Below are 19,981 nucleotides of genomic sequence, written 5' to 3'. Positions count from 1 at the left end.
TTCTATTCTCACAAAGGAAAAAAGCTGTGGCACATTTCCACACTAAAAAAGAAAAGAACTCCTCTTTATGTTTTAGGAATGACGGCATATTTTAACAACTACAATGAATCCATCACAGCTTACAGACCATTTCATTTTGTGTTTCTTGTTACATTTACAACAAATTCGACAATTAGAAATGCAGCAAAACCCTTGAAAATACATATTCCAAAAAACGCTGATGCCTGTTGTGGCGCTTTCATGCTAACTGAGTTTGTGTGAGGTAGTAGAGTGGACTATTACAATCAAACATAAAAACACAATCAAATGTGATCAAGAGGCTTTTAAAAGAGCACAAATTAGGTGAATATAAATGAGTAAGCACAAGAAATATACTGATCTTCCTTCTGCTGGTTTTCTTGTCTTTGCCTATTGTCGTTCCTCGTGTCTTTTTCTCCCCTCTGTTTTACTTTGTCTTTGTCTCTTACGCAGTCTTGCTTATGTCGGTTCCTTTCACTTTTTCATTTATTGCTGTTAACCTTCATCTATCTCTCTTGGTCTTTATCTTTACTTATCCACTTTGTTGTTCTTCTTTACTCTCAACCTTGTTTCTGTCCTCAAAATTTTCCAGCCCACTACTCTCAATCACAACCTTTCCCCTTATCTCATCATTTGTCTCACGCTGTCTGTCTTTTTGTTTTTTCCCCACTCAGGCGGTGAATCAGGCAGGAGCCGGTCCTTACAGCGAGCAGGTGAGTTTCCGGACCCCGGCGACAACTCCCGACCAGATCTCATCCCTTACCTTCCTGGACCTTGGTGCTTCATCTGAGTCAGGTCTCTCCCCGTCTACCTGCCTCTTTCTGAAATGGGATGAGCCTAACAGCAATGGTGCAGAGATCACCTCCTACATCATCACCCTGGACGACCAAACCATCACTGTGGAATCAGGGACAAGTCACCTCGTCACAGGCTTGCAGCCAGACAGCGAATACAGGTACTCACATACATTAACAGAACATATACATTTTGGGAAAAGTGTGATTATTGATATTGATGATGAGCATAAATCTTACAGCTCTGTCACTTCATGTAATATTAAATCACACAGACTAATAAAATAGATTAGATTAGATGTCCAATAAAATCGGACAGCAAACATATTAACATAGTACCTTTGTAAACCAATGCATAATATTGTAAAACTTACATGAACACATTAAGTATGTGTGTAGATCTCTTTGTAACCACTTTGACTCTCAAAAGAGCAACGATGCTTCTTACACAAGCATATTTATCAAAGTTTGGACAAAATTAAAGCACCAATGAATGAGATACACCAAGTTTAAGACTGTAGTATGGATTATTCCATAACATTAGATCTAAAAATATTGGATCTTACATTTCCCATAGTGCAATATGTGTAATCTTTTCAAATCTTTTTAGTAGAACCTGCCTATTAAAATTCCTAGTCACCGTAAAAGAGGCTTTGTGTTATAAAGTTGTGAAGTACAAGATAAGATAATTAATGGCATCATATACTGTACATAGAGCTGGTAAGGCTGCATTCAAAGTGAACTATTGCTGGTGATTTTAAAAGTTAGAAAGGCAACATCTTCAATATACTTTAGATTATTCTAAGGCAGAAAGTTATGTATATACAGTATAGAAAGCACAGGTGTATAGGCAGTATTAGAGATAGCCTGTGTGTTTTCCTGAGAAGTAATATCAGCAGTAAACACCTACTTGAATCACCAGCAAGTGCTATTATGTTTCTGTTAGCAATTATGTGATTACACGCGAGTGTGTTTGTGTGCATGCATGTGATTGTGCAGTGAGCTGTTTTGATTTGGGGACAGGCTGGGGGACTTGTAAAGCGTCAGCGTGACACAGTGATGTTTTCATTCTGAGGTTGTTTTCGTCTCGGTGTCACTCTGCTTTCTTGCACAATGGCTGCAGCTGAGGCAGAACACTGTGTCTCTCTGTGTGCGTGTGTGCGTGTGCGTGTGTGTGTGTGTGTATGTGTGTGTGTGTGCGTGTGTGTGTGCGTGCACATATGAGTGACTGCCTGTGGGAGTTTTTTGTGTGTTTCAATGACGGTAATCGTGGTTGTTATGTACAACAGTGGGTTGCTTCAAATTATATTATTCATACTTTATTTGCGTTTATCGCTTTGTGAAAGACCACCAAAAATGTTGTTCTGTCATGAGTGGGAGGGTGTGTGCTTTAGTGCAGCTTTAACATGACTTTATTTTGAGGTTGTTATTAGTAAATAAATAATAATAAATGTGCATGTTGCAGGTATTTTTTTTGACTTTGCACATGCTGGAGATAAGTGCTCTTAGCAACAATAATTGCATATTCAAGAGGAAAATAGTAATTTACATTTTTTAAAAAGTTGTTGAAAAGTCTGAATAATATATCCACAACATAATTTTTTTGATTTGACTAAAAGCTTCATAACCTTCCTGAGTTTATACACAACATCTTTCAACTATAACTTGACATTAATGGCTTTTATTTTTTCTCTAAATGCAAGGGTTCACAGCCTTCCTTAAACATCTTCAGTGTCACACTTCGTTATAAGTCCTTAAAGGTGTTTAATCAGTAGAAACACTTTAAGCGGATAATTAAAAAGCATAGAATCCAGATTGGTTTAAGCTCTATTGCTAAGAAAGCGTACGCTTAAACTAACTCTCCAAATCCAAATATCAGTTATTAGCAACAGGTAATTAAAGGCAACAGTTAATTGGATGTTCCCCATTAATTTAATATTAAAAAAAAGATTCTTTTGTGCAGGAAATGTTTACACTTTCCCTTATATTCTTTCTCTTCAGGTTGAAAAGCAATGCTGTGCAACAAAAATTGCATCTATTCTGAATTTTAAAATGTAAATTCCTCCTTAAATAAATGTAAACAGCCATCTAAAGCTAAGCTTCTTTGTCTTTCCTCCCCCCCTTTCTTCTCGATCTCTCTAAATATTGCCCTTTCTTCTATGCCTTCACTCAGCCGCATGAATTATAATGAAAGGTTACAGTTACGGAGAATTGGCAATTAAATGTCAGGTGGTAGATCCTCTCTGGCTGAGTGCCCCTGATATGGATGCTAATCAGCTGATCACACATTGACTGAAAAAGACTGCAGAAGTGAGTAGGATTCCTGGAAGAAAGGTAGCAGGGAATTTGAAATACATGCATGAATTTCTCAGAATTTTCTCATTTTCTTCGTTCGTAATTAGCATGCTCTAAAAAAAACCCTGTTGTTCATAGTTTCTTTTTTCACAACAATGAGAACAACACATTGAAAGTTCTGTTCTTCAACAAATCTATGATTGTGAGTGTATCTGGTGGAAAAAAAATGAGCAAACTAGTCTGCAATTTTTAAGTCTGAACCTGGAGGGTACATTAAATTATAATGGGCCAACGGATCAGTAAAAGCACTCAAGGTCAAAGCTAATACTCCAGGTCCGTCTCTACACTGAAAATCACTCCACCATTAGACAAATAGATTTACAAAGACCATGAGAACACAGAGAGTTACATGATACATACATTTCCAGCAGTGTTATGTATATGTGCTTGTGTATATATGTGTATATATTGAATGTCAACTTTTTCTCAAGACTTTTTTTCACAAATATGAAATGGTATCCAACCAATATGCAGTGTAAAAAGCTCTAAACAAACTTTCTGCCTCTCCTTATTTCTTACAGTGTACAGATTCAGGCGGTGAATGCCATCGGCTGCAGTCCCACGAGTCCTCCCCTGTTGGCAAGGACACGCCCCCTCCCTCCAGCCCCGCCCCCTCTCGAATGCTCAGCGGCCGGTCCTCAGAGCCTCAAGCTCAAGTGGGGTGAAAACACCAGTCACACACGTGCCCTGCTCGCAGAAGACATGGTCTACACACTACAGATGGAGGACAAGAACCACAGGTGGAGTAGACACACACACGCCTCAATCTATAAGACTCTTGCATCATTGTTTACCTCATGGCATAGACCAGAAAGGGAGAATCCAGCTGACTATAAACCAGATTGCATACATGTTTAACATCCGTCATTCTTATTACACACACACATCACGATATTACCTCCAAATTAAAATATTAATTGAAGTTATCACCATATGCAATAATAGTATTGGATGTGGAATGGAGGCAGAGTGGAGTTTCATTCTCAATACTATGTGATACATTTCACAAAGTGTGAAATATAGTAATCAAATTTTTAAAAACGCATATAAAATGTTACAGTTACACAACCTGTAACTATGCAGAAATTTTTCCCATGGATATTCATTGTCCCCGATATTTTTATTTTCACATTACTACAGTATACAAACAAGATCAGTCAGTATTTCAATCTTGGAACTTCAGCTATGAAAGGCAGTTGTAACTGTGCTATTGCTGCTCAGATAATGTCTTTTAAACCTTTCAGCCACCCTGCACACCACTTATGTTTGACTCCTTAACCCACAGTTAGTCAATACAGCAAATCAGGACCAAGAAAGTCAATACTGCACACACACACACACACACACACACACACACACACACACACACACGAGTAAACACATACTCGCAGACACACACACACACACACACACACACACACACACACACCATACCACAGTCACACAAACACAAGAAGGACAAAACACGAGCAGCTTGAAAGAAGCTTAAGGAGCGTGTGTGTCCATTCATGTGTGCCCATGCATTCATACTAAGTTTGAGGTAGTATGTGTGTGCTTGTGGGTTTTGTGTGTGTGTGTGTGCATATAGTAACCAGATGTACCAGGGAGTAGTCACGTTGAGGTCATCTAAAACCAGCCAGGACACAGCCTCCAACAATCAACCTTCCATTTAACCGGCTCGTCAGATAGGTGTAACAAAGAGAGAAACAGAGCGAGAAAATTAGCAGACTGAGGGGTAGAGGAAGGGGCAGAATGTAACTACTGACGGGGAGTTGAGCGCACAATTGGACGTGTAGGAGGAGAGCGTTTTTATTAATGGTTAGAGGTTAGAGAATCTTCAATACACCGGAGAGGAAGCAGCAAAGAGTGGGTAAGAAAAAGGAGTGAATGACAAGGTAGGAACCAGACCAAAGTGATATACAGTGAAGAGCTACTTATCCACTCGCATGTCTGACCACCTATCAGATTGTCTTGCTCCCTCCCTAATTTCAGTGCTTTACGGTTCTGGTTGGCCAGCTCTCAGTGTTTGAATTAAGGCCTGGCTGGCATCACGTTGGCAACCACGTACTTTGGCACCGCTGGAATGCATCAGAGGGCAGCAGGCAACAGATGGGACTCTATTCACAAGGCTGTGATCTGTTAACCTCTGCAACACACACACACACAGACGTATGCACAAACACGCACCCTGCCGGCCAAATGAAAACAGCCTTCACAGAACGTTGTAGTTTTCAGTGTTTAATATGGAAATGCACCAGTTGGTGTGTATTTTTGTTTTTGTGTTTGTTTATGTACATACAGCATGAGCAGCCACAAAAGCTAGTTTGAATGTTTGAGAGTTTGAGAATCATCCTGAACTTTCTTTCATCAGAAAATGTTGCAACTTGATGTAAATTGAAGAAAACTTATTTGATTATATTGTATAACATATTTTCACCTGATAATATACTTTTTACAGAAGCTGAATCCTACACATACACAAGTCAAATGAGACAATAATAATTCCAGCTATTCATAGTGAGTCAAGGTTTCACTATCATGTGTAACGCGTTTTCTTTGGTTCAAGAACAGTCTTAAATTGCTCCCAAATGTATCATTAGTCTGGACATGTTTGATTTAGTCTTTCTTTCATTATCCTTTCTCACATCTTTCTCTTTTTTTTTGTTCAGTCTAGTCTAGTTCCTGAGACTTTTAGAAGTGGCTGATTTAAGTGGGAGTGAATAAGCGGTGTCCTGTCAGTCTATGTGGATATTTTTGTACACGCCTCATAACATTGTTATCTTTACCAGTTTACTTATGTGAATGAAAAATGAGAGGTAAATAAGACATTATTACTGAAACATTTTCAAAATTACAGTTTGTAATCTTGATTCGTGCATTTTTATTGGATTTGATTATTGTGATTTTATCTTTTTTTAAAAAGTTTTATACAGTCAGTAATAGCAAAGGCAGGAATGAGGGGAAAAGGAACTAACTAACTAACCATTTTGGTTAGACTCACACAAAACATGTCCCTTTCCAGATGTAGATGTATTCATATACAAATGCACATAATTTATTTTCAACAGTGGATACAAATTGCAGCACCCCCACACAGCCCAAATACACAAACATTATTTCATTCCCTTCTCTTCATCTCCCATCATTTCCTCCACAAGAAATAATGACAACATGATTCCTGACTGATTCAGCCTAATTGACTTTGCTCAGGATTCATTACTTGCAGCTACTGCTGGTTATGACAGGACATTTAGGTGAATTAGCAGCTGCATTAGCGGTGCATCACCGTTTGTTGAATGCATGTGTGTGTGTGCAGAGGGTTTTCAGCAGATAAGTGGATTCAGCTGGTTTACAGGATGACTGCTTCCATGCTCCTACACATTCCCTTTGCTCTCTCATTACGCTCTATTACAATGAATTACTAAGACTTTTTGTTTTTGGTGAATTAGCCATGGCAACCAGATGCTTCGTCTAGTTCTTCTTCTTCTTCACCTTCCCAACGTGTTGAGAGAAACTTGAGGGACATTTTTGAAAAAGGAGAAAATAGCAAATCCTGAAAGTAGCTTTGTAAACAAACATATCGAATAACGAGCTGCAACTTTTGCAAATATAATTTCTGACATTGACAATAAATTCCATTAGAGTCATTTCTAACCCAATAGCATTAGTGTCCAGTTCTCATAGTCCCCGTATCTCTCTCTTTGTCTTTGGCTGATTTCATTTCATATATATTCATCTTGTGTTATTGTTCGAAAATTTGAAAGGTGATTTTACCTCCTCACTACCTCTGGAGAAATGTGTATTAATTAATATTAATTTCATACATTTTCTCCCTCCTACGTAATCTTATTTCATATCTTGTTTTTTTCTTCCATCCACCCTGCTGTGTCTTCTTTTTGTGGATCTATTTTTTTTATGTCTCCCTTCTCCTCCATCCCCCGTTCTAACACAGCTTATGTTTTATTCTTATATCCTTGTATGAACACTTGTTGCTTGTGTTCTGTGCTCTGTCACTTGTGGCTTTCTCACTTTGGCTTGTTTTCATCATTTCGCCACGTTGTTGCCCTTTAAAATCAGACGGAATTTGTTTGATTTTCCCTTATTTCACTTTCATCTCATCTGTTTTACCCAAAATGCCTTCTGGCAGGGATATTGTGAGGTAAAAGATGCCATGGCAACACAGGCAGTACACTGCAAAGAAGCCTTCAACCTTTTGACAGTGGATTTTGAGGATTAATGCAGGTGGCAGAACAGGCACTTGGGGCAAAAGTATCCAGAACTTAACTTTATTTTCACACTTAATTGAGTTGTAAAGTAGATTTTTGGCCTAAATAACCCAGAGTGCCAAAATGAAATTGCGTTGTAAGGTGCATCCTGTTTGCTTTAAGCTTCCTTGAGATGTGTCTGCAGCATCCTTACACTTGGTTGAGTAGGTGAATCATTCTTGCATTTGGCCATTTTTCTTTTTCTACACCCATCTGTTTTCCATCCAGTGAGCGGTTTGAAAACCTGCTGTTACTCTTAATGTCTCTAATGGCGACCTTATCAATAAGCAGGCATACGTGATAACATCACTATCAGGCAAAAATAGCTTTAAACATGTTTATTATTTCATAACTAATAACAAAACTATGTCATTTATATTGTGTCAATTTGACGACGATGATTTAATTAATAACAACAAAAACACATTATTATAATAATGTGCTTTTTTCTGGGTATTAGTAATAATATTAATTAGAGTGTTATTGAATGTGTTTAATTGGGTGAAAATAAAGAATCACAGCAGCAGAATAGGAAAAGCCAACTAGAAAACTTAATAAATCAGATTAGTTTTAATAATGAGAACAATGTCATGTCTTTCTCTGCCTTTAACCTCTCTCTCTGTGTCCCTGTTTGTGCCTTGTCGTGGTTGAGTGGTTGTCTGTTTGGCTTTACACCAAGGATGCAGTTCATCTCATTAACTGTGGCCTGGCAATTTGATGTGTGTGTGTGTGTGTGTGTGTGTGTGTCTGTGCTGTGCTGGGTGTTAATTGTTTTGAAATTCTGCCACTCAGTTTTGTCCAAATAAGTAGAGGTCATAAACTCATGGTAATGCAAAAGTTGATGCGTCTACTGTATAAATATAAAAATCGCACATCGTTTCTGCCATGCTGTGGTTAGCTGAAAGTCAACGGAGAGTAAACAAGGGGAGACTCGGATACATATTACATTACAACCATTGAACTAATTCCAGCAGCACTGGGTTTGGGTGTGTGTGTGTTAACTGTAAGAGTCAGCAGTGAGGCACTGGATTAACAACACCATCTATCAGCCAGAGAAACACATCACTTCTCTGCAGTGCAGCTGCATAAAGAGCTCATCTGGAGTTATAGCCTTCTACTAAACCGTGACCTGTCTTATCTCTTTCTTTCTCTCTCACTCTCTTTTCTCCTTCACCCTCCATCATCATCATCTCCATCCTTGTAATTACCAGTCACCTCTGTTTTCCTCATCGTTTATTTCACCTCTTCCTTATTTCTGCATCACTAACTCCTCTCGCTCCTCTTCATCTCTCATCTTTCTTTTTTCCTCTCCTCTCCTCCTCTTCTACGTCTGTGTCTATGTATTTTTTTACCATATTGTGCTGCTGAAAATAACCCTTTTTCTGCTCAAATCCCCATTTCTCTGTGACTCACTCATTTTGCTCACTTATCGTCTTCAGTCCATCAATCTGTCCTTTTAGAAAGCCAGAAGTTTTTTCTGGTGCTCATTTTCATCAGATTTGTGACCTGCCTGTCAGTATTCGTTCTGTGTTCATAAATCACCACTGACTTTTTTTTTAAATGCAGTCTTCTCTTTTCCCATTGTCTCTGTCACATTTCAGCGTCTCCACTACTTATTCCTCAAGTCAGTCCTGCCTCAGGTAGCATCTGATAAACCTTTGTTGATATGGCAAAAACCTTTTTGTTACTGGCAGTTCCTGTTACACAAGCACCTCGAGTGAACAAAGCATGAAGCAACAGATTGTTTGTTTTTTTTTTGGTTAAAAATGATTAATATTAATTTAAACATACTGGGGTCAGTAATGACAAGCACCCATATTAACCTGGTCTTTGATGAATCACATTTAACAAGAAAAATACTGCTAATCTATTTGAACATGGTCTGTGTCAGTTCCCAAAACCAGTGTGATGATTATTGCAGTCCAAGTATTGATGTCTGATTCCTCACAGCTCGTTATCCAAGTTTTTAAGAGTTCTCTGACCTCTGCCTCGCTCTTCATCTTCTACCTCTGGCTTGTCTCAGCCTCCTTCTCTCCTGACTCTCAACCGTGTTTTCAGATCTCTCTTCAGATTTAGGACTCATTATCTCTTCTTCCCTCTTCATTATATTCTATGTCCAGGTTTGTGACGATCTACCGCGGTCCCAGCCACACCTACAAGGTTCAGCGATTGACTGAGTCCAGCAGCTACAGTTTTAGAATACAGGCCATCAGCGATGCTGGGGAGGGTCCATTCTCTGACACACACACTTTCTGCACCACCAAGTCTGTACCCCCAGCCCTCAAAGGTAAACTGGCAAAGCGTGTGTTTTGTTGTGATGGATGATGTAACTGCAACACTCCATATTGTGTCATTGTACATTTGTGCAAACTATATCTCTATGTCTGTTCTTTATAAAATGTCTTGGTTTGTTAATGCGTGAATTCATTGCTAAAACATACATAGCGGTGGCTCGAGGTCTTTTAGGTCAAACTCAGAGAATTGAACCGGCAGCAGTGTAGGGATTTTAAGTTTAAATTGACAGTGTTTTATCATAGCCACAATAATCACAGTAAAAGTATCCTCTTGTGTGATATACAGTAACTAGGAAGTATTATGTTTGTGACTGTGAGTTTGTGAAAGTGCAACCTGGGACTGACATATCCATAAACTGCCCCCGGGGCCCAATCAGATTATATAATGGACTGACTGCAAATCAACATTGATTCAAGGCAATAGTATTTGATGGCTTAAGTAGTTGAATAGGTCCTTGGTTACCATGAATGTTTAGTAAAATGTATGTTAGCACAGTAATTAATGCAGCCAGAACTGGAATTTTGTTGTCATGTTATTATTTTGTGGCGTAAAGTGACTTTATCCCCCAAGGATATTGCTTTGCAAAACAATTATCAACAGTGAATAAACAAATTATATTCACGGATATTCTTTGCTGTGGCTTATATCCAGGATTCTGTGCAGTACCAAACACACTTAGTCTAAATAGCCTGATGCTAACAGCCATTAACACAATTGCAACCATTAGCGCTGATGTGAAGCATTAGATTGTAGCAGTGAGATGGATGTTAGCATTCACTTATAAATAGGTGCTTGGGAAATAACAGCTCTTGGGACTGATGGATGCACTTTTACATTGGATTTTTTTTGCATTATGTATTTATTTCAGAGAAGGATCTACACCTCATCTATTTCTATGCATCTTTGTGTTGCATTTTGTTTTGTATAACCTTTCCAAGTTTGAACTACTGTTGTGTGATGATGTTTTGATGCCGTGTTTTTTTCTCAACAGCTCCCAGAGTGCACCAGCTTGAGGGAAACATGTGTGAGATTACATGGGAGACTATCCCACCAATGAGAGGGGATCCTGTAAGCTATGTGCTCCAGGTGTTAGTGGGACGCGAGTCAGAATACAAACAGGTTCGTCTCACCTGTATACACACACACACACACACACACACACACACAGGTCATATGAGGACAGTGGTGAGAGCTCTGGTGTCTCTCCAGACCAGCGCTCTGCTTTGGTTGTTTGGGTAATTCTTATTTTGTGGAAGTCTGAACGACCACTAGGTGGATATTTCCTAATCTCCCTGAGGAGTAGAATAATTCAGTTTGCACTGATGGTCTACCACAAGCACACACATACTCACACTCACACACACACAGTGTGTCAGGATTGGGTGGCTGGCAGTTGAAGCAATAAGAAGACTATTAAACAGGAGGAAATAAGTCTTCAGGGGTGCTTTACTTTCTGTTCTTCAATTACTGAGTACTTTGGAGGAAGAAATGCTGGTATTCACTAGCAGACAGAACTACAGGTTTGGATATATTGTATGTGACGTACACACATCTGCTGCAGGTGCACATTCATGATATTCACATATTTGTATTCTTCCCTCTCTGTGTATTGTTTTTTTGTGCATTTCTTGATTTCTCACAACAAGAAGCATACATAATTATAGTCATTCCTCTAGCTAGTGTTTAATAGCCTATTAAATCTGCAAAAATATGTAGTTTTGTGTAAAACACACACCTCTCTGTCTAAAATAGAATGAAAATAGTATGGTAGCTGCTCTCACCTACAGAAAAAGCAATTCACTGGCTCTGCTCTGCAGCAAGCTGGTCAGTAATGTGCAGGAAATGAACAAAGAGGGGTTCGGTGCTTGTAATCTCATCTGAGATCACTGCTCTTTACAGGCTATCTCTAGCTAATATTCAAAACTGCAACCTGTAGATTTTTGGAGAGTGTAATGGTTTATGTATAGCTAGGTATATGTGTTTATAAACACAATCATCAGTGCACAAACTGAAAGATGAGTCACATCACAGGTTTAAGATGAGGATAGATATTCTTGTCCTGATAAATACAGAATGTGAAAACCACTTCTCTTTGTAAATGAGTTCCTACTGAGCATTTAACATGTCCCCACACTAAAAAAAACAAGCAATCGTACCATGTGGCTCTAGCGAGCACGACCGTCTCTCTTCAAAAAAAGTTGTTCTACAAACTCATTTCACTCATGAGCACATTTTCATTAGAGTCAACTTGTGTTAAACTCCTCTTGTACTCTCGCCTTGCGCTCACCGATCAGACCAACACCTGGCTGTTGAACTTTACTCTTTCCCTTCCCGCCTCGCAGGTTTTCAAGGGAGAGGAGGGCGCATTCCAAATCTCTGGTCTCCAGGGCAACACAGACTATCGTTTCCGCGTGGGCGCCTGCCGCCGTTGCCAGGATACATGCCAGGAACTGTGTGGACCTCTGAGCCCCTCCTCCTTGTTCACGCTGCGTCGTCAGGAGACGTCATCATCAGGAGAGCTGTGCGCCGTAGAAACTGGCAAAGGGGCGGGCCTGATCTCGAGTGACGAGCGGTTCGCGGCGCTCATTGTATGCGTCTTCGCAGGCTTCTCCATCCTCATCGCCTGCTTGCTACAGTACTTCTTCATGAAGTGAGGGAATTTTAACTATAGGATAGAAAGAGAAAGCAAAATCACAGAGAAACTATCAAAACATCTATGAAAAAACCTAATGAAATCAAAACAAACACTTGAGATGTACTTCTAAGGCTATGTATGTTTTTTTTTAAGTCAAATTATCAATTCAGGTGTTCACCTCACCTTGTAACTTCACTCAGTTTGGTTTCATTTTTCTCTATGTCTCTGTCGTCTTTGTATCATCGTCTGTGTTATTTGTTAAGGATTTCTGTTGAAGGAAGCCTTGTCTTAGCTGTACTTCAGTTCGTAAAGAAAACTGATAATCAAGCCTTAAAATAGCTGTGAGCAAAGCAGTTGCTCCTCAGACTGACTTGCATGTTTTTTTTTATTTTATATCTTTTTAAAACATATTCGATTAGCAAACGTGTATATTTCTTGATGGTCATTGCCTTACGTTTTTGTTCCTCAATGTTTAATTTTCTTCTTCTTTTTTTTTGTTTTTTTTTTGTTTGTTTTTTTTTGCTGCAGACTTTATTCATTCAGCCATATTCCAATGTAGGCCTTAAAAGCTTTAGCCGTTCATACCTTATTATTCAGTTTGTTACTACTCTACGGGCTGTCGGTCAAACCATGCAATCTGTACCTGCTCTCGCATACAGACTGACAAAGACACAGTGGACACACACGCACGTGCAGACTTACTTACATATACATGCACACTCAGTTACAGTTACACACATGCAATGACAATGAGAAACACACATTTGCTCCTAAGAAGTCAATCACATATCTGCTCAGCTTTTAACATTCAATCACTCACTCATTCAGCTACCAAAGTGATGCAATTCATGTGTGGTGTAAGATGCTGCTATCCTGTGATTTTATTATATCTAAGAAAGAATGGAAAACCAGTAATCTAATATATATACACACAATATATACTTTATATTATAACAAATATCTATGATGCTATAGAAGTGATGTAATATAAGTGATGGCAATGTAAGTTCTGAAATACAGTGTGAAAGGGGAGGAGTCAACTCTAGGTGCTCACAACAGCAGCTCCGAGCTCAGTTTACCAGCTCATGCATAGTATTGAAGGAACCCTTCAACACTGGCCTTGATCAGTGTATGAATTCATTAAAATTTTGGGCAGAAACTGGCTTTAGCATTTAGGAAGTCGGGCTTGGATCACGATTTGCTGCAACTTACCAGGAAAGGGCTGGGCTGGGCAAATGATTGGCCCTCGTCCAGTCCTTCCATACTCAAGTCCAATTGCTCCAGCCTATTTATCTGTAGCTTTAGTAGCGATATGCCCACAGTATCACAGACCCAGAGGTGCTAACAGCCTGCCACCTAGCCACCTTTCTCAGAGCTGTGTGTGTGCTAACCAGGAAAGCCATTTGCAGTTAGCTCGAGCTTTACCCCCTTGAAATATAGCCAGTGGTCAGCCAGGGCAGTGCTGAAGCTGTAGTTCCTCCTTCCAGCTAGTCTGTGAATCAATACGTTTGAAAACCCCTCTCCTCTTCTGCCCATAATTATCTGTAATTACCCTTTTTGCTCCGGTTGCCCCTCTCTTGCTTTCGATCCATCCCCTCTTTCTGCCCATGCACCACTATCTCTTTCCCTTCTTCTTTCCTCTCGCTCTCGCTCTCGCCCCCTCGCTCTCTCCATTAAAAGGTGCTTTATTGACATGTAATCAGAGCAGAAGCAAGTCTGTGGTCTCTCTTCAGATAGACATGTTCTCTGGGGATTTGAACTAATGTTCACTAACCAAACAAGCCTTTGACAGAACACAACTTAACAGAACAGGGCATTCTGACACATGTAACACCCACTGACCTCCCCCCCCATGACTCCTGAACCCTTTTAACCCCACCCCAAAAAAACAAAGCCAAGGTACAACCCATTACATATCCTGATAATCCAAAGAAGTCACCCTGACCTGCATGATTAATTGTGTGACATGTCAACTTTTGCAGCGTGGGGTGAGAGGGAGGAGGAACTGGGTGCTAATGATTAGCTCTGATTGGCAGCCTGTAATGTACCTCAGGGATAAGGCCTTACAGAGGGGAGATCTAATCCCGTTATCCCCATTGCTGTCATCATCATCATCATCATCGTCGTCATCGTGTTAGCCTCTCTTCCTTAGTTTCTTTCTACCTTCCTCTCTCTCTTTCTCTCATTTTTTATGATGCTGTATCTCATCCTCTGTCTATGCTGTGCCTTGCTCCTGTGTGTGTCAGTAAGCAAAGTGGTTTACTAGCTCAAAATACCTTTGCCAAAGTTGATGGGAAAGTTAAGGTAGAGTTCTTTTCTAGGTTTTATTTATACTATATATTTGCATACAGTACTTTACATGCCAATTACAGTGCAATCTTCATTTATTTATTGTTTAAAGATTAAGAGACAAGTGTAGTTATATACAAATTTTTTTCCTTGTAGCATGTTTTTATTTTCTTTTTCTAATGGATGTATGTTAGATTGTATGATTAAGGCCAGCATTCCATATCTCAGTAACCCTTTAAGTATTTCTCTTACAGCTGTCAGGAACCTGTAGCTCATCTGTCCATGCAGTTATTATTGCCGTTTCAAACATGTAACCAAATGCCTATATATTTTTGTTTTTTTGTTTTTTCATCTCCAGCTTCGGTCATGCACAGCCGAACAGTTCTTGTAATGCTTCGAGAGACATGTAGCAAAGCCAGGGCCTTTGGGTCAATTCAAGTCATCTGTATTGGGATCGCTGCCTTTGGCTTTTTTTTTTCTGGTTAGTGTTATAATGAAGCTTCTGATATATTTTTACTGTTCTATTGCCAAAGTGCAGGTTTCTCATGTCCACTAGATGTTGCATTTGCAGTTGTCTAAAGGGTTCTGTGATGTTTTTTTTCTGTAACGACACAGCATTACAATTATTATTATTGTTATTATTCTCTCGAAAGGAAAAAAAAACATTAACTTGATCTGTGATTATGCCTCTTTTCATATTATCTTTAATTTTTTTTTTGTTTGTTTTGTTTTGTAAAGCAAAATGTGCCATTTTGAAATGTGTAGCCCCCTTTCGGAGGACAGTTTCTAACACGGCCTGATTTCACACTGAAAGGTAAAAAAGAAAAGGCAAAAACAATCAATCAGGCAGATGACGACAATAATAATATTGACGATTTCTTGTTCAGGCTAGTGCTGGTATAGCGGTAGTGAGTATTTTGTATCCAGTATTTTGCTAAGAGATGATATACAGAGATATCTATAGAGCTATAGAATGAGATGGTAAATACATTATGACTAACAGAATTGAAGCACTTTTTTTTTTATGCCGAGCATTAGTCTTGATGAGGTTAATATGAGTGAGAGGACACGTGCAGCCCCCCCGCTCTGTTCCAAACACTACGGCCAACACAGTCTGTTACATTCATTGACGTTATTCTGTTGTTGGCATCACTGTGACATTGGCATTACCAGAGCATGTTTCTGTGTTTCTGTAATGATGCCCTGCTCCCCGCAGAGTGCAAACTGCAGCAAAAACTAAAGAGGAAGTACAGTTAGTGGGGAGTACGGTGCATTCTCTCAGACATGCTCACGGTGTGTCTACATAGCCTGTTGCATTGTAGTCAGCAGGTGATGTGTGAGGTGTCCTGTCCTTAAACTCTTGATATTATATCGCCCATCCACAGCCCCTTAAAGCCCCCCCCTCTCAAACTACTACCCTGGTGGGTTCGCCTTGGGTTTGGCCAAACTGAGGCCAGTTATGTTAGTGTTGCTAATTCTGATGTTGACATAATGTTAACTGAGAAGCTGTGTGTTTGTGGGCAGGGTACTCCCTCTATGTGCTTTGTTGTTTTGTTTTGTGGTTTTTAATTTTGATTTTTTTCTTCCTTTGTCCTCCCCACCCTCTAAGCCCTGCACATTCGGTGGGTACGTCAAGAATGAGAGACAGGTTTTTGCCCAGCAACCCCACTTCTGTGCCTTCTGATCAGTTTTTTCTTAATTATTATTATTATTTGTACGTTTTACAGCAAGTAGAGAGCAAGTAGAGATTTTGACTGAGAGATTGGCGATTTGACAAACATACATAGACTCACAGGTATTTAACTATTTTTTAAGCGAGACAAAAAAAGAACGATATTTTTACCTCACAATTTAAAAACGAACATTCCAATGTTGTCATGGTCTACGAATTGAAAAAAGAAATTCATGCATTTCTTCTTGTATTGTAAATGTTAGACAATTTCATATGCATTATATAAAAGAAACTGCCATATCAATTTTAATGTATAGATTTTTGCAAATACCACCCTATGTATGTAAGACGTAACTGTATCGGTAGCGTATATATAATATATTTATGCCCAATAAATGTTTTAATTTTTTTCTGACTTTGATTGCAGCTGTTGTTTTATTGTGCGTTATTGTTGATTTCAGCACTTCTGTTCACTTACATTGTGCATAGTTGAACGGATCACTTTTAAAAGGCAAACATTTTGGATACTGAATCATCCATAGTTAAATGGACATTATGTGGACAAACCTTCAAAAATAGGTATAATAAAGATTGTTCATGTCATGCTAGACATTTTGGTGATAGTGAGTACTCTACATGTTAGCCAGATAGCTGAGAATTACAGTCTGTTGTGCTCACAAAGAAACTTCTGCACTGCACACTCCATCCCCTCACCAAGGACCACAGAGGAATATTCATCATTCGACCTCTTGTGCTACCCTTGATCGTTTTGTAGTATGTGTAGAAAGCTTTGTTTAAAGCTTTGGGGAATTCAAACAATTAAATCAGCTTCTTCTATCTCCCTCATCTCCCCTTATCTCTTTTTAATTAAGCTTTAGCGCAGCTACAATCTATCAAAACCCATATTGTGGGAAAATGCACTGTAAACAACAGCCAATCGATAATAGGGATGAAGGACTTAGCATTCAGACAACATCAATTGTTGAAAGTGGTATTTGTGTCAGATATACCACACCTTTCCCAGCTCCTCTGAAGTTCCTTTCATTTTCAAAATCAATTATTATTTACAGTTTGGGGAGAACAACAGGAGCCATTCAGCTGTTGACTAGACAAAGTGCATTCTTTTACTGTTGTGACTTGTCTTTAAAAATGTCTGCAAGTAACATCTGATTATCAAACCTGAATGACTGAATGGAAGAAGACATACGTATGTCCAGCAGTTAGCTAAGGCCACGGACCAAATATTTATTATAGCTTCTGTAATTACCAAAAGAGCGCACATGGCAGCAAACTGTAGCTGCTGTGCTGCAGCTGTAGATTTGAACTTGTCATTACAGCTGCCTCTTTGCTGAAATGTTATTTTGTACCTGCACAGGCCACATCTAAATAAAATCTCACGAGGTCTGGCTGATTCATCCACCTTAAGTCTATTTTCAATGCACATCTTTTAAGAGGAACTTTTCTTTTACACCTCGTCTTCTCCCACTAACAACTTTCTAGGCTATTTTGTTTGATGCCTCTTTCATTAGCCTGCTCTTGGGTTTTATAATCCTTCGAGTGTTTTCACCAGAGCAAGCTCACATTCACACGCTGTTTTCTTGACTCCATCGCTTTCCCACAGAAATTCACCCACTCTAGTTCCTGAGTGACTGAGAGGTCATTTGAACCTTTCTTAGCTGTGTAATAAAGGTGGAAGTGTTTCACTAACCTCTCTGACTGCAGTTCATATCTCATTCCCAGTGGAGACAAACATTGATCTGACTATCAAGTGCGTGACAGCTTATGTGAAGAATACAATAATTCTGTATGCAACAAATACAAATAAATGAGTTTCTTCTTCTTTTTTTATTTTACAAGACTTTTTAATCACGTCAACAGGAGAAATTCACAGACAATTTCAAAAAAGAAAATAAGAAATAGGAATAAATGTTTACTGTTAATCAGTATACAACCCATATCTTTATAAATAGTACACTGCTCGTCAAAGGTTTAGACACGCCTCCTTTAGTGTTTTATCTACGTTTGTATTATTTTCAACATTATACATTTGATATTACACAATAACAAAGACATCTACGCTATGAAAAAACACGTATGGAATTATGCAGTAGCCACCTTTTGCTTTGATGACAGCCTTGCACACTCTTAGAATTCATTCAGACCCAGAGCTGTTGAGTACTTGTTGGCCATTTTTCCTTCAACTTGTCCCAAACCATCTGAGTTGGATTGAGATTGGGTGACTGTGGAGGCCCGGTCATCTGAAGCAGCACTCCATCACTTTCTAAATAGCTCCTACATAAGAGGTGTGTTTGTTGTGTCATTGTCCTGTTGGAAAACAAACAATGTCCCACTAAGTGCAAACTAAATGAGATGGTTCTTTCTTCTTCTACTTTTTCTTTTAGCTGTTCCCTTTCAGTGGTCGCCGCAGCGAATCATCTGCCTCCAACCTCAGCATCTGTTTACTGATATGTTCACACTCTTTCCTCTAAACATCTGATGTACTGTCCCTCTCGTGTACTTATTCCTAACCCTCTCCATCCTCATCACTTGTAAAAAATCAACCTCAACATCTTCAGCTCTGATATCTCCAGCTCTGCCTCCTGTCTTTTCTTCAGTGCCACTGTCTGTAAGATACAGCATTATTGCATCACCACTATCTTGAACACCTTTCCTTTCATTCTCGCTGTAAAGCCTGACACTTTTCTCCACTGTTCAATCCAGCTTCCACAGGCCTCTTTACCTCTTTTTACACTCTCCATGGCTTGGAACTATTGACCCTATGTACTTAAGGTCATGCACCTTCTTGCCCTCTGCTCCCTGTATTCTCTCTTGCTGCAGCACTCCAGAGTTCCTCATACAATACCCCAGCTGCTCTCTGGGCACCCTGTCATACACTTTCTCTATACAAAGACACAATGCAACTCCCTTCACCCATCTCTGTACTTCTCCATCAGCACCCTCAGAGCAAATACTTAATCTATTGTACTCTTTCTAGACATAAAACCATACTGCTGCTCACAAATGCTCACCTCTGCCCTTAGCCTAGCTTCCACTACTCTTTCCAAAAATTTAATTGTATGGCTTTTCGGCTTTTTTCTTCTGTAATTGCCACAGTTCATCAGATCAAAGGACAGTTTCTGTATTTATATTGTATTTGTAGTAGCACTAACACAGTAGGGCTATTGACTCTGTACCCACCCTTCAACTTAAAGCACATTAGGAAGGTGAGAAATGTCACAAATTAAATCTTGACAAGGTGGCCTATGAATTAAAAACCCTATCAGGTGACTCCCTTGTGAATCTGATAATAGAATACAATGAGTGTACCAAAGTTAAGATAGTTACTTTGGACAATCTTAAATAAAGATTTTGTTGACTACATAATTTCAAAGCCTTCAGTAATGTGCAATGTTGAAAATAGTGTCCAAACGTTTGACTGCTGGTGTATGTCATGACATCAGTATGCACACTCAGACATTCATTAACAGAGATACATTCATCAGAGCCAGGAGGCAATGCTTTGAAATCCAGTGCAGATTAGTGGAGGCTGCTGCGGTGATTTTGGATTGTTCAAACCATCTGAGTATATGGCATTGAGTGTATAGCATTATAAAGCATATTTTTATGTAAAGCAAGAATAACACATTTACACATTCTG

At 39.2% G+C, this 19,981-nt stretch overlaps 1 protein-coding gene across 2 annotated transcripts in view; it reads left to right on the top strand.

Annotated features, from left to right (window-relative positions):
- fndc3ba (fibronectin type III domain containing 3Ba) overlaps nt 1-16,738 on the top strand; it is an 80,449-nt gene extending 63,711 nt beyond the window's left edge. Inside the window, exons 23-27 of one of the 2 annotated variants that reach the window (XM_026339783.1) lie at nt 693-973; nt 3,689-3,907; nt 9,553-9,719; nt 10,719-10,846; nt 12,070-16,738. In XM_026339783.1, the coding sequence (XP_026195568.1) occupies nt 693-973; nt 3,689-3,907; nt 9,553-9,719; nt 10,719-10,846; nt 12,070-12,381 (1,107 nt within the window). In that variant the 3' untranslated portion in view covers nt 12,382-16,738. The remainder of the gene's footprint in view (nt 1-692; nt 974-3,688; nt 3,908-9,552; nt 9,720-10,718; nt 10,847-12,069) is intronic. The other variant, XM_026339784.1, reaches the window with a different exon arrangement.
- Nucleotides 16,739-19,981: the final 3,243 nt, after the last annotated feature.

This window comes from Anabas testudineus, chromosome 22 (genome assembly GCF_900324465.2).
Source record: "Anabas testudineus chromosome 22, fAnaTes1.2, whole genome shotgun sequence".
In the NCBI taxonomy this organism is placed as follows: Eukaryota; Metazoa; Chordata; class Actinopteri; order Anabantiformes; family Anabantidae; genus Anabas; species Anabas testudineus.
The sequence above is the reverse complement of the archived record's forward strand: the minus strand, read 5'-3'. Positions and strand labels throughout refer to the sequence as shown.